This window comes from Odocoileus virginianus, chromosome 17 (genome assembly GCF_023699985.2).
Source record: "Odocoileus virginianus isolate 20LAN1187 ecotype Illinois chromosome 17, Ovbor_1.2, whole genome shotgun sequence".
NCBI classification, from domain to species: domain Eukaryota; kingdom Metazoa; phylum Chordata; class Mammalia; order Artiodactyla; family Cervidae; genus Odocoileus; species Odocoileus virginianus.
This window is the reverse complement of record NC_069690.1, coordinates 20,961,067-20,974,727: the sequence shown is the minus strand read 5'-3', so window position 1 is coordinate 20,974,727 and position 13,661 is coordinate 20,961,067. Positions and strand designations below refer to the sequence as shown.

The window sequence follows — 13,661 nt, the reverse complement described above, 5'->3', positions numbered from 1 at the left end:
AGAATTCATTCTTTTTGCTATGATGACAGTTGATTTCAAGTCCATACATGAAAAGTCTTCACACGGCCAGTGTATTCCTACTAATTAAACCACATGGAATTCCCAACACTATCAAAACAACAGAGGCCACAGGACAGCCAAGCTGTCTCATTTACTGTTGGGAAGAGCCAACCAGGCTTTAGTCAGTAGTATGTCCATATCTGGGTCTGTCTGCACAAATCTCTTTCTAAGGTCTTAGCTGGACCCTTCAAATAATCAAAGAAGAAACTCTGAAATTGAAGATGAATCTGTTTCCTTTCCCTGGAGAAGAGAGCTTTCAATGTTAGATGAAAGTTCCACAGTTTCTGCATTTCTCATTCCATAACACTTTATTCCAGCCCAGTTCCTGATTTGTCCTTAAAGAGATGGCCTGGAGGCCTCAGCCAACAGAACAGTGAGCACAGGCCTACACATACCTGGTTTAACCTCGCTGGGACCGCTCTTTTGTTCTTGGTACCACCACGTTCAGATCTCATGTGACAGTTACGTATAGGTGTCTTTCTCCTACTAGAATATAGGCACCTGTCTGATTCAATTTTTCATCTTTACCCAAGGCCCTGCCTCAAGAGGGAGCTTGAAAAATACTGGTGGATAAATGCTGGTGGAGAAGCATTCAAAAAAGTCCTCTTCAGACACAGACATTATGGTTTCTATTTTTTGTTTAAAAAAGAAAAAACAATCAAAACCCAGGTAGGTGTGTGTGTGTGTGTGTGTGTGTACATGTCCATGCACGGTTGGAAGAGTCTCAAATTATAACCTACACTATTAAACAGTGTACATCTCTGGGAGGAGGGATTTAGAGTAACTGAGAAAGGAGAGATTATTCTATTTTTTTTTTAATATTCTGTCTTTTATTTAAGATTTTTTTTTATGTCGACCATTTTTTTTTTCAATGTGGACCATTTTAAAATTCTTTATTAAATTTGTTACAATATTGCTTCAGTTTTATCTTTTGGTTTTTTGGCGACAGGCATGGGGGAGTTTAGCTCCACGACCAGGGATCAAACCTATAGCCTCTGCATTAAAAGGCGAAGTCTTAACCACTGGACCTGGATCCAATGCCAGGAAAGTCCCAGGAAGAGATTGTTCTTTTAAAGTATTTTATTCTGTTTGAGCTATAATAAGCATGACTCTCCCTCTTTTTGGTAGATAAATTACCTGAAGCATGAAGATGATTTATAACTAAACTCAGATTTTCTAAAACCCTTGATATTTTAAAACTGTGACATAATTAACATAAAATTCACCATTTTAAGGTGATTTTCATTTCAATGATTTCATAGAGGCTGAATATAATGTTTACCATAAATCTAATGATTGAGTCTCTAATAATGCATGTGGGTATAGTTAAATCCTATCTAGACATTTGCTTTTAATTTCAAGGCATTTTAATTTACAGACTATATCAAATCCCTCTTAAAGGGTCAGGAATTTAGGCAATCAGCTAGAAATCTGGGCAGTTCCCTTCTTCCAGTAACAGTTATAACACAGGACATTATGAGTTTGTTGGGGCTGAAATAATAAAAACAAAACATGCCCTGTCCTTAAGGCTCTTTCAGTCTAAGTTTCTAATAGATGTCAAATCACATTTGTCAAAATAGAGCAAAAGATGATGCATCCCATGGCTCAGTTAGGAAGAGCTTTCCAGGTGAGCCTGTCTTTTCAGGTGAGCTCACCCTCATTGTTTCACTATCAATCTGTCACCAAGGGGCATGAAAAGGCCTGAGTGATACAGCGAAGGGTAGAAGCGAGCAAGCCTGGGAGGGTCTCTGGTTAACCTGGCCCTCTGGCTGACTTCTTATCTGCTCTTATCTTATTTTCCAAAGAATTTGATAACTTTCAATGAAATGTTGATATATAAAGATATATATGATAAAGAGTATTAAGATATACTTTGATTCATTCTGTAGCTCCACTACCCTGAAACAAAATGGTGACCACAAAAGATTACCCAGAAGGCATATCCTGGCATCAAGGCCAGACAGAGAGAAGGGCAGGAGACAAGCAACAGCCAGTCTTCAGATGGGGTATCCAGCAGGTAGACTGGCCATTAGGCCAGGTGGCACTTCTGACCCAGCCCAAGCCAGCCTCTTTCCAACACTGTCTGTTGGGAGCATTGTCAGCAGTCACTACTAAGTCCATGGGGTCTCTGACACTGATGTCTACAGGCTACTGGTGAAGGTGTGGCCCCACTTGCCCACACCAAGATGTTTGCTGGACCAGGTTCAGAGTGAACATCACTGACAGTGAGAAGCACAACCTTCACATCTCCCTACAGCAGGGCAGCCGTGAGCCAATTCTCCAGGACCTGGCCTGCCTTGTGAAAGAGGCCAGAGGAGTTCTGTTGCCTTTCTAGAAATTCATCTTTAAGGGAAGATCCTTGAAGTGTGTGGAGCTGCCATGGTGAGGAACTGGAATGCAGAATGGTTGCTGGGTCACAATAACTGGGACAAAGAACAGTCTCAGGGGAAGAGACTGTCTTAAAAGAGAGAAGTGACTTGGAGAAGGCTGTGTGGAAGACAGCTGACCAACTGGAGAGGTGAAGGGTGAATAAAAAGCTCATAGCTCAGGATTTCCCTGGTGGTTAAGAATTCACCTGCCAATGCAGGGGGTGCAGGTTCGATTCCTAGTTGGAGAGCTAAGATCCCACATGTCTCATAGCCAAAAAACCAAAAAATGAAACAGAAACAATCCTGTAACAAATTCAATAAAGTCTTTAAAAATGGTCCACTTGAAAAAAAAAAAAAAAGCTCATGGTTCAGCAGGATTTTTTGTAATCTGAAACTCTGCAAACTAGATAGGAGAGGCAGGCAACAGCTGAACAACTGGAGGAGGCATTTGAAAATTGATTATGCCAAAGAATTTCAAAGACAGAAGTCAAAAAAGGAACAGATTGGTGGGAAAGGTTCAGGGGTTCCTAGTGACAGGGAACAATATCACAGAGCATAGTACACCCAGGAGACAGAAGGCTGCAGTCTGGGAGCATGACCCTGGCAGTGGGTAAAAGTGGAGAGACACCGGACTGCCCTGAGAAACAAGTAGACATCCACTGTTATCATTTCCAGACCTTTTTCTTACCTATTTATATATATAAACATGCTTCTTCCACAAATGGAATTCTATTATATGTACTTGGCTGTGTGGCTCAGTTGGTAAAGAATCTGCCTGCAATGCAGGAGATCCCTGGTTCAGGAAGATCCCTTGGAGAAGGAAATGGCATCCCACTCCAGTATTCTTGCCTGGAAAACCGACGGACAGAGGAGCCTGGCAGCTCCAGTTCATGGGGTCGCAGAGTTGGACATGACTTAGCGACTAAATCACCACCACTGGGCTATAGCTTACGTTTTGCACCCATGTATGTGAGAGGTTTTCTTCCTATGACAGCATATCTACATCTATTCCTCACTCTACCACTCTGAAACTGTTCTATCTATTCCACAGTGTGAATATACCATATTTTACTTAAGGTCAGTGATGGACATTATAGAAATCTCCAACGTTTTCTGCTTTTAGGTTGCAGTTCACCTTTTTGGGGGTTACATCTTCCTCTAAGCACATCTTCATTATAACAAAACTCAAGAGTTGATAAAGTAATAAGGTATTTGGGACTGAGTAATGAGGACTCTTATGACTCACAGAATTACTAGGCTTAAAATGGGGCCAATCCCTTGATAAAATGATGACAAAACATTCTAAAAACATGAAGTACTGCATAATAGACAAATGATAAAGCCATATAGAATGTTCTGTATGACTATTTGCATGAATTCAACGAAATCCTTGGGATGGGGGATTAAGCACTTGAGCTGATAGATGGAAACACCAAACTGTAAAAGACTTCAAAAGCGAGCTCACCCACCCAGGCCACCAATGCCCCGGTCTGGTATTCCTTAGGACAGTCTTACCAGCGTTCCATCTGTCAGGGTGCACCCGGAAAAACGTTTTGCAAGAAACCCCTCAAAGTTAGTCGTTCTTTGAATAGCAAAGAGAAGCAATTTCACTTCAATTTCCTTAGCTCTTGTACGCATGATCTTGGCAAGTTCTGTCCTTAAAATTAAAGAGAGAAGAATGTTGTCGAACAAACTGATCATTCAAGACAGGACAAAGTAAGTGGCTTTAGCTTATATTTAAAAAAAAACAAAGTATGCAGTCATTTCAAAACCTGAAGTCTATCACCAACTAAGTTTAATGCTCAGGGAATAGAAACACATATTCTAAATAAGAATTTTAGGGACTTTTCCGGCAGTCCAGCAGTGAAGACTCTGCAATCTTGCTGCCAAGGGCCTGGGTTCAATCTCTGGTGGGGGAACTAAGATCTCATAAGCCATGCAACCTAAATAAATAAATAATAAGAATTTTAAGGTGAAATTATCCAACAGTCAAAAAAAAAAATCAAAGATAATGGGTATCAATTTGCTTACACAGATACTACAATTTTTATTATTTTTAAAATTTCCATTCACTTGTTAATAGTATATATGAAGCATTTACTCAGTATTTTATAAAAATGCATATATTCTATATAATTTTACAAGTCATTAATTACTGAATCATAAAGCCCTCCCTCTTCCAGATAGCTCAATAACCATCTTTTCAACCAGAAAGCAGGACCCCTGGGTAGAGATGAGAGAGATGGGAGTTGATCCCCTTGTAAAAAGAGACAGGTACCCATCTGGGTGTTTCCTGCCTATGACGCTCACAGGCCACTCAAGTGTTCTACCTCAGAATGCTACGTTGCAAGGGAGCAGTCGCACGAGAGTTCTCAGTAAGTACTGAGCTACAGATCATCTTCACACACAAACAAACAACAAAAACCAAACAAAGAGCCTCTTCAGAATTATGTACCTACAGGCTTTTAGCCAAAATTCCAACAATGAAAGCTTGGCAGCAGCACTGCCATTAGCTGACACAACAGCACATGTGTTGGCTTTTGTGTACACTCACTCTCCTGTGCACTTCGTTTTTCACAGAAAATGCATTTTTCAAGACACTGAACTAGGGGCCAAAGTGAATTAGTTATCGATCTCTCAAGCAATGCACTCCTTCTTTGCTAATCAGGACTCAGAAAGTGACAACCACAATCAACCTTGAATCAATAAGGTCATCTAAATCCAGCAGCAAGTGTGTTTCTGAAAACCACCATCACACAGAATGTAAAGCACCAAGGGTGACCCTAATGTAAACCAGGGACTCTGGGTAGCAATGAGGTGTCAAGGTAAGTTCAGCAACTGTAACCTGTATACACTCTGGTTGGGGATGTTGATGATGGCGGAGGCCTCTGAGAATGCAGGGGAGGGCAGAGGGTATACGGGAATCTTCTTGTCGATCTTGCTGTGAACATAAATCTGCTTTAAAAAATAAAGCCTACATGTGCATTCTAGAGCCCGAGCTCTGCAACAAGAGGAGTCAATGCAATGAGAAACCAGTGTGCCACAGGTAGAGAGTAGCCCTGCTCACCCCAAACAGAGAAAGCCCCCGCACAGCAATGAAGACTCAGCACAGTCATAAATAACAAATAAAGCCTAGTTAAAAACAAACAAAATCAACAGCCAATATCTCTTAATGAATCCCTGCCCCCTATGATGTGCTCTTAAAGCATACAACTTGACTGTACTCCACAATTTTAAGAGAGATGATTACCATGAGTTACTCTAAGGTGGCTGAGTTATGCATACATATGGGACTTCTTAAAACATTAACTGGGGTTAATATAACTGTGCACTGGTCAGAGGGCCTCTGCAGATTCCAGCTTTAGCTCTGTCGTGGACACACTGATCTGTACTTCTTGGGCTTTAATTCTTTGATCTAAAGGGACTATCTGGCCCTTGGCTATGTCTCACAGAACTGAAGACAGGAGGAATGGGAGAAGGTCTCTAAAAGGCTCAGAATACTCAGATGCCAAAGTGATTAACGATCCAAAGACTATAAACACTGGGTTGGGGTGGGAAATCTGCTCAACAACTATTTCCTGAGTGTGTACTATGTCACTGGAGTAGACACAGCCCTGTCCCTCTGGAACCATCTACCTAGCATGTCAGAAAAGCCGAACGATGATGGATGTACATTCGCTACACACTGATATGTGTGACACAGACACAGGGGAAAATGTGGGGCAATGAATCACTACAGGGAAATCTGGCTGACGTGCTCTTGGATGGCTAAGAAGGCAGGCCGTTCAAGGTAGGGCAAGGCTATAGGGAAGTCCTAGAACAAAGATAAGAGCAGACTGTGCTGCTGTGTGGTGTGTATATCACTCTTTAGGCAGAACAGACATACAAACAAGTGCTTTGGCTACAGCCTGCTGGCCCAGGGCACTCATGTACCCCTTTCCATTTTTCCCTATCAAGTGTTTACCCCCTCTTCACATAACGCTCTCTCCTCTAGGGCTGGAACTCTGAAGATGGAGAAGGTGGAATACAGGTACAGCTGGAGTCAGGGACTCGGTTTTAGATATATACCAATGAAATCTAACTTTCAACAGGAATGGAGTCTTCTGAAGAGACTTCAGCACAGCTGAAGACATTCTCCTGAAAATCATGATTCTCAAACCAATTTTTAAAAACAGGTGGAAGTGGTTCCAAAGCCATAGGAACCCATAGAGACTGGGGGGCTGGGCTTTAATCAACTGATATCAATCAATACCCAAACCAGTAGAGAGCTGGCAACTACCTTGTGATGTGGCAAAATTCTACGGCAATTCTCTCCGCCATGTACCACTCACGTGGGAACATTCGGCCATATTTCTCCTCGTAGTCCACGAGCTGGCGTTTGATCCAGGCATAGCGACGGTCGATTTTGTCCAGCCAGGCAACCTGGGGGAAGCAGGGAATAAAATCTACCCCAGTACTTAGAAGTAGTATTGACAGTTGAAGGAAATAAGCAAAAACACAATCAATCTATTTCTCATGATTTTAAAGAGTGCAGGTTACTTTTTTTACTTGATACAGAGGTTCTTAACCCGGGGTCTATGATTGGGCTTCAGGGGTCTATAAATTTCCTGAAACTGTATGCAAGGTTTTATGCATAGGTGCATTTTTGCGGAGAAGATCTCTAGCTCTTGATCCATTTCTCCAAAGGATCAGGGACCCCAAAATGGTTAAGAATCACTGGACTGTACAGTCAGCCCCTAGGAATCAGGGTTTAACAACCAACATTTTAAGACAGTAATACTAATAAAATATAAATCATAGACTTGAGAGCAATCAATTTTTAGTACAAATCAAATGTGACATCTGAGCTCATTTGGTCAATACTTACATCTTGATTTTCTTGAAAAAGTACTAGGTACTCTGACAGATGCTGTTTAATAAACTTTTTGATGATTTCCTGTTTGATTCTGGGGTCCAAGATATTAGCAACCTGACATGCATCTCGTAGAACGTTGCTGGGTCCTCCTGGCCTCTGGTAAAACACACAGCACACACACCAGTTCAAAAGCCAGAAACGACCTTTAAATCTTATGGCCTCTGACAGCTGCTGCTTCTTGTTCTACTCATGATGTTGTTATTACTTCCACTCCCCTGACACTCATTCTTCTGCTGTGGATGGATATTTGAGTTACTTGTTCCTCAATGAAAGAATCATTACGCTAGTCTGTAGTAGCCAATATAAAAGCTATTCCGTGAATCAACAATGAGACATCCTGGAAACAGGGCCAGCAATGATGGTAGGAACTTTGGCTTTCTGAACTGAAGTCACCTTCCTGAAGGGCCCTAAAAGTCAGAATGACACCAGTCTGATGGCACACGTGCCACTTTCTTCTGAATCTAACCTTGGATTCCTGTTCTCAAAGTGCTGTATTTATGCCAAACAGCATGCTGGCATTTAAAACCTAAATCCAGGTTCCATCCACCATCCTTGCCCCACTGATGGTCAACCACGCAGACAGGCAGCCAAATTATATTATGATATTGGCGCCTTGACCTGAGAAAAAATAGTAGAAGACTATCAAAGGGCTGTGTTGATACATCAGGATGGGAAGGCCTTTTTTATCACTGAAGGCAACTCAGTCTCCTTGAACCTTTCTTTACAGTAACTCACTGAATGAACATGGCTGGCTGAGTGGACTACAGAACACTTGGCATTGGCTTGTGGCTTAGCTAAATAGCCACATAACTCTGGCACAGTTATTGACACTCATCTGAAAAATAATTGGAAAAAAAATGCATTTTAACTAGGTGATGATTAAGGGTCTTCCAAATCTTTATGATTTTTACAAATCAATTCTAATTTATCCATTTCAACTGAAGTTCAAGAGTTTCTTAAGTGTCACTTAGGCTGCCCAAGAGCTAACTAAACTGTTAAATGCTGACTATGCTCCATGCTGAGTGGCTCTTCTGTCATCCACTGAGAATTCTAACTGCTCAGCTCTGGCTTCTGGATGAAAATGTTTGATCTGACAGAGAAGTCACGAAAGCCAAAATCTACGGGCTCATGGGTTCTGATTTTTTCATTTATAAAGGACTTCACAGTAACCTTGGATACCTTTTTTAAAAAACCTTGACTTCCATTTGTGAGGCAGAATTAGAAACACAAAGCCTTTAAGAGAGGTCAATAGTCACTCAGAAGGAAAAAAGAAAACTCTTACAGAAACATCAAGTCATCTAGCCAGAGAAAAGGGAAACAAGTTGTTAAAGAAAACCATTTTCACCTCATTTTCCTCCTGGGGTCTGAGAAAAAGTTATAATGTAGGTCACCGTTATATTTTCCTAAATGATAAAGCTGGGCTTCATCTGCATCTTTCTAAAACTTCTTAAAACCAGGGTCAATAGCAGAGTAGAGTAAAGCAGACCCTAGGGCTTATAACTTGTGAATCTCTTACTATCCCTTTTTACAGGACTGTTTTCTGATACCCACTCCCCACAGTTACAGCAAATGGAAAAGAAAGATGAAGTCCACAAAGGAACATGCTTTATGAATAAAATATCTGACTGCTAGAAGACAGCTAGAATATACGCAGACATGAAAACCAGAGGCAGGTTTCCTATAGGAGGTAATCAACAAAGCTGGGGCAGTTACCCCCACCTACTTCCTAAGTCTCTTTTATGAGGCACAAAGAACAACGATTAAGATATTTCCAGTTATTGAATTATAGAGCGGATCCAGGAAACATTCCTTGGCTCGGCAAACAGACATATATCCCCCACCTCCATCCACCAAGCGCTGCCTGCCAGTGTGTGCTTCAGGTCATTTCTGAGCCGCACAGTTCTTGCTCCTGAAATAGCTCAAATAATAGAGAGAAAAGCTTCTGAGGGTTCTTCTCTCCCCAACACATGCAAAGCATTAAGATTATGTCTGCTACAATTTGAAGGATGGAGCTAACAGCACTTACCCCAGCACAGTGACGGCCAAATGAGGCAAAGCTTGTTACATGAGAAGTGTAACCAATAGCTCACGAGTGAAATTACTGTGGGCTTTGCAGACACAACACAAACAGCCAGGCTACCAGTGAGAGCTGAAGGGATTCATCCCAACAACAGGACTGTGACCATTAAAAGTGAGTCTCCTAACTGTCACTCCGAGAGTTACCCAAGCCTAGGCACGTTCCTCTCCGTTGTCTCTTCACCAAATTGAAACCAAAAAGTTATGTAACAATTCTAAAAAAAAACCACTACGGTTTGAAAAAAAAAAATTAAACAAACAAACAAAGTAACCAAGAGAAAAAAGGTAATTCCCCAGGCAGACAACATATTGGGTTTGACACACGTTAAATGAAATCAAAACAAATCCTCACTGTGGATACTGTGAGGACACAGATGAGGAGCCGACTGATATTGCTTCGGGATATTTAAAATCAAGGATGGTCCATTACCCTGAATCTTCAGCACACAGACTTTATGGCTGCCAGCAACCGCATTTGAAATAGTAAGTGAATCGTAGTTACGGTGAGTGTGAATCAGGTCAGAATATGGTAAGAAAATCCAAAGATTGAAGGGAAAATGCAAAATAATACCTTGGTGCCCTGGGAAGGAAAAGCTTCTTCAAAATCGGCCAGGATTTGCTGTCCTAACTCAGTCTGGGCCGCCTTCACTCTGTAGAGAAAAGAGAACATATCATTGCCTGGCATAATTTTCAAACGTCCATAAACATCTGTGCACGGATCCACAGAGGTTAGGACTGCTGAAGTCTTCAGGGATCATCCAGGAAGCAGGAGTGGTGGCTAGATACGACAGGTCACACACTAGTTAGCAGCAGGTTTATGACTACATCAACTTCCCCAATGGCTCACTGGCAAAGAATTCGCCTGCAATGCCGGAGACACAGGAGTCACAGGTTCAGTCCCTGGGTCAGGAAGTTCCCCTGGAGAAGGGAATGGCAACCCACTCCAGTATTCTTGCCTGGAAAATTCCATGGACAGAGGAGACTGGTGGATTACAGTCCACAGGGTCGCAGAGTTGGACACAACTGAGCACGCACACACAGATTCTTTCTATACCCCAAAGCTCTTCTAGGCCACCACTCAGCTGTCGTGAGGTAGTATACGTCAGTTTTTGCAAAATGTCACTGGGGTAGTTACACCGCAGGAAGATGCTATATACTAATGCCCAAGTCAAATATAAATCCACTTCAGGTTACTGGGGTAATTACTCTGCCATTCCTTGGAGAACAGGATGGGAGGTGGGTTTTGAACTGCTTCAGGATTGCTGTTTTTTTCAACCTGGAAACCAACATCAAGATACTAAATTTTAACAAGTGAACCAAAATACTGTTTTCTAAAGTAAAAAGATCAAATGATAAAATGAACTGCTATTTAAGTGTGAAGGTCACTGAATGAAGACTTAATTTCACTGGGGAGATGGTGAGGATGAAGACTGAGTCACACTGGAAATGAGTTTGAAAGGGTAGGCTGGAACTGAACCGGGTGGTTTTCATGGAAATGAGGGCTCAAGAAATAGTGCTTGGCTGAGAGGAAAGAAGGCAAAGGAGAAGCAGCCAGGATGGGAGAGGAGCTCTGGGTCAGCCGCCTGCCACCAGCTCGCCCTCCCCCATCCCAGGGAGTTGAGTCCCTCCTGCCCACCATCCTCACAGCTGGACTTGCCCTGAGCCTGAGGCAAATCTTTTATCTTCACTAAAAGCACCATAAAATAATGTTCTTCCTTTTTTGGTCTCCACCCTGTTACTCTGGAATTAACTTTATGAAGTTTCTAGAAATAGTGAACAGCTCAAAACCACAATTTCTTTGGCTACTAGGCTGTGCCTGGCAACCTACAGAGATTTTTTTTTTTTTTTTTTTAAATGAGGGGATAGTCAGGACCCAAAATGGTCTGGTTTTTCTGTGGCATAGTTATAATTATGCCTTATTCCAAATACTTTCCAGGGTTTTTCCACTATCTTCAAAACTTAAAACTACTCTTATAGGTGGGTTTGCAGCCTCTTTTAGTTACTTTCTGAGGGGATGAGAAACGATAGAGATAAGGTTGTCACCCAAGTAGCCCACACGTTAGAATCTAATGACATTAAAATGTCATTCATCTACGCTTGCCCAGCGTACCACAGGAAACATTCCTTGAGTATGAGCTCTGACAAGAGAGAAGACGCTTTTGTAAAACCATTACCTCTGAGGTCTTATGACTCCACATAATGGGCCAGACAGACCGACTCCCCTGGTGCCAGGTCACAAGACAGAGCTTGCAGGTCCCTGTGCTCCTTCTCTCTCCTCTTGGCAGCCACGGAGAGCACAGGTTCCCCCCTAAGCCACACTCACTCCTGGAGGGGAAGTCCCATCCTGGTTGAAAAGTCACAGTCTTATTCTCAGGGCTCCTGAGTGTCTCGGTGATGTAATGGTCCCAGCTCTGCCTCTGTCACCCTTCCTACTTCGCCATCCCCTAGCCCCACATTTTTAACCAGATTTGAAATTGGGGTGCCTGAGGCAATATGGATGGACCTAGAGATTATCATACCAAATGAAGTAAGTCAGAAATAGAAAGACAAATACCATATGTTATTTCTTATATGTGGAATCCAAAATGTGACACAAATGAAATTATCTGCGGAACAGAAAGAGACGCACAGAGAACAGACTTGTGGTTGCCAAAGCGGAGGGAGGAAGGGGAGGGATGGACTGAGTCTGCGAGCAATAGGTGCAAACTGTTATGCTTAGAATGGATAAACAGCAAGGTCCTACTGAATAGCACAGGGAACTTCACCCAATCTCCTGGGGTAAACCATAATGGAAAAGCACATAGAGAGGAATGTATGTATGTGTATAACTGAGCCACTTTGCAGTACAGAAGTTAACACAACAGTGTAAGTCAACTCTACTATACTTCAACTACACTATACTTCAATAAAATATTTAAAAAACAGAAACTGGGGTGCCTGCAAAGACAACCAGAGCCTATAAGGGCAAAAGTATCAGCCTGTGATTTGCAGACCCCCTTGCGTTCTACAGTCCATTTCCAAGGTTACTTCCTGAGACAGTCTAGACTTAGCTGTGCAACTAGTGACCTAGGTATACTCCTAATTAAGCCATTTCCCTCATGTGGGCCACAACTAAGAATGGTTGTGAAATAAGAGGGTGGGGATGGAGGCCTGGACTAGATTCCTCTCAGTATTGTTGTTATCTGATTACTCCACAACACCCATCTTACAGCTCTAGCTGGCAACTGCATCCATCCTTACCGGTAATTGCAAGTCAGATGTTTAATGAACACTGGAGCAGAATAATCAGCTTCTGCACGTTTTCAAGTGTAGTTTCTGAAGTGTCTAACAGTGACTCAGATGAAAGAGAAATCATTCCCGTGAGTGACAGTAATGATGGTATCTAGAAACCCAAACCCTGATTCATGCACTTGCAGGACAAGATGTAAATAGTGGTCTTTACAATAAGTTGCCTGAGCAAGATCCTACAAATACATCAAACACACTGAAAAAACCCACATCTTTGACCTCATTCCTTCAAACTCCTTCCTCTTCCAACCATAAAAAAATAAGCTCTTACTGTGAAGAGATGGAGTAGTAGACTCTGTTAGCAGAGTACACACAGAAGGTCAGCTACCAAGACTTCCGAGTCATCCTTATGAAAGTCAACCTACAACTAATAGAGAAGAGGGGAAATGACAATTCCTCCCGGATCCAAATAAGCTTGACCTGGTTAGGTGGTAACAACTCAGTGCTGACCACTCTTAGCAAATGAGAGATCCCCTGTGCTATGCCGGAAATGATGGTCAACCAGCTGCCTCCTGGCATCCTCCACACCATGTGACCAAGGGTTGTTCAAAGGCGCCCTTCCCACGGGACTTCCCTGGTGGTCCAGTGGTTAAGGGGCGACTAAGCCGATGCGACTCAACTACTGAGCTATATGCACCACAGGTGGAGAGAAGAAAGCTCGAGCACCACAACTAAGACCTCATGCAGTCATAAATAAATAAATATTTTTTAAAAAAAGCACCCTTGACTAAATGTGCTATCAGATTTCACCAGAGGGATGGCAGCAGAGGGACCACGAAGTACAAAAACCATTTAGACATCTGTGGACAAAATAACCCTGATGCTTCCAATACCCGGTGCATGACTGTCCCAGAGAAAGTACCCTCAGTAATTTGCAATAAACTCACCTCCCAAAATAGAGTGTCTGTACCGGACAGAATGATTAGTCAGTCTGATTAGTCAGATACTCCAGT

General features: G+C 42.3%; 1 protein-coding gene across 2 annotated transcripts in view; it reads right to left on the bottom strand.

Annotated features, from left to right (window-relative positions):
- VPS53 (VPS53 subunit of GARP complex) overlaps positions 1-13,661 on the bottom strand; it is a 123,463-nt gene that overhangs the window by 69,418 nt on the left and 40,384 nt on the right. For both annotated transcript variants that reach the window (XM_020915440.2, XM_070478814.1), the window contains 4 exons: positions 9,992-10,070; positions 7,297-7,440; positions 6,709-6,851; positions 3,945-4,086 (listed from right to left, as the gene is read on the bottom strand). In XM_020915440.2, coding sequence (XP_020771099.1) covers positions 3,945-4,086; positions 6,709-6,851; positions 7,297-7,440; positions 9,992-10,070 — 508 coding nt within the window. The remainder of the gene's footprint in view (positions 1-3,944; positions 4,087-6,708; positions 6,852-7,296; positions 7,441-9,991; positions 10,071-13,661) is intronic.